The 1,594-nt window shown below is 39.3% G+C and overlaps 1 protein-coding gene across 1 annotated transcript in view; it reads right to left on the reverse strand.

Annotated features, from left to right (window-relative positions):
* Nucleotides 1-790: 790 nt before the first annotated feature.
* The window catches only part of mkx (mohawk homeobox), a 21,480-nt gene continuing 20,676 nt past the window's right edge, over nucleotides 791-1,594 (reverse strand). Inside the window, exon 7 of the mRNA XM_015375527.1 lies at nucleotides 791-1,564. Coding sequence (XP_015231013.1) covers nucleotides 1,277-1,564 — 288 coding nt within the window. The 3' untranslated portion in view covers nucleotides 791-1,276. The remainder of the gene's footprint in view (nucleotides 1,565-1,594) is intronic.

The following is a 1,594-nucleotide window of genomic DNA, read 5'->3' on the forward strand; positions in this document are numbered from 1 at the left end:
ATTTTATTATTTTCAACAGCAACTTTTCCACTTGATCAACTTGATTGTGATTAAAAGTCCAAACAGACCAGTGCAAAGAGACCAATCCTCCCCATGGCCCCTGTCCTCTGAATAAATTATCTGTGCATCTAGTTAGTAGATCAGGACTTAATTGTATAAAAACAGACACAACTTGCTTCATTCAAAGGTTTATTGTCACAGTTTTATAAAATACATTTTACATGAGAACAATTAAAACAAAACAAGGAGATATTTATTTGGTCGTTGGACTGAACATCCAGTCTCCATCTGAATAAACAAATATTTTAGTAAACAATAAAAACTGATGGTTACAACGTTCATTGCTTTGACATAAATAGAAGTTATAGTAAAGGCATAATGTTTATGTTTTAGGACTACATGTCCTGATATACTGGATGATACTACAATGCCCATAATGACCCTTTTGTTGGTAGAGAACAAGGTTCTCCCTGTTAAAGCATCGGTTCTGGTCTGGATCATAGACCATAACTCAGTTCATTGATAAAGAGTTTAATGAGCCTCACGTCAACTCCTTCCTGACTCATTTACTGTCGACCCAAACAGGGTTCTGTTTACTGGCCATGAAACAATATAGACAGATCATGGTACCTCTATCGTCCACCAATATAATGTAAATTTGTCCTTCATCCATTTGTCTTTCCTTCATCATCATCTTCAAACATTCCCAGCATGAATTCTAGATAGATCTTTTAAACTGCTATAACCTTCAACATGTGGCAGTCTGAGAGACAGAAAACCCAAGGCCATTATTTTTGAAACAGGCTCCGTTATGAAACACATGAACAAAACCTCAAAGACAAGAATACATCAGGTCAGTCAGAGGAAAGAGTTCTGAACTGAAACTAAATGTTTAGGACATTCAGGCAACAATAATTCCTGTTTGAGGCTAGAATGATTCACAGGAACAAGGGAAGGAACTAAAAGCAGGAGTTGTAGTGAAGCTTCATTGTTCCTGACATTCATTTCAGAACAGTCAGGTTCTGTTTGTTTGAATATGTGAACAATCAGAGAGCTGATCTGCTGAAAAATAAAGGCACTTTGGAGAATACAAAATATACTCCAGTAAAAACAGGAATAAAAAAAAGACTATAAATAGAAAAATAATATTTGAAAAGGTTCATTTTTTAAATAGGATGGTCAAGGCATCTTTTGGACATTTTCAATCAGACCAAATGTTGAATTGTTCCACTCTATGCTCTGCCTTTCCCAGTTGTTTTCCTGTCACGGTGTGGGTTTATTTTGCCTCTGTTGGCTCAGAGAGAAATGTTTGCTGCTTCGCAAAGACGGAGAACGTCAGAGCTAAGAGTTCAGCAGCAGCAGCAGCTTTTTTAACCGTCTTCACCTCGACGATATGAGAGGACTTCTGGATGATGCAGCTGGTTGTTCCAGAAACACCGTCCGTCCCCTGGGCCAAGTTGGTCAAGGCCACGGCGGCGTTGATCTCCTTCCACTGCGTCTCATCTTTGGCCTTCACCTTCTCCTCCTGCGAAGCTGCGACGCCACCGTTGCTGCTGACGACCGGCTGAACAAGTAAACAGGCCGAGAAAGAAGA

Source organism: Cyprinodon variegatus, unplaced genomic scaffold (genome assembly GCF_000732505.1).
Source record: "Cyprinodon variegatus isolate N-32 unplaced genomic scaffold, C_variegatus-1.0 Scaffold120, whole genome shotgun sequence".
Classification (NCBI taxonomy): Eukaryota; Metazoa; Chordata; class Actinopteri; order Cyprinodontiformes; family Cyprinodontidae; genus Cyprinodon; species Cyprinodon variegatus.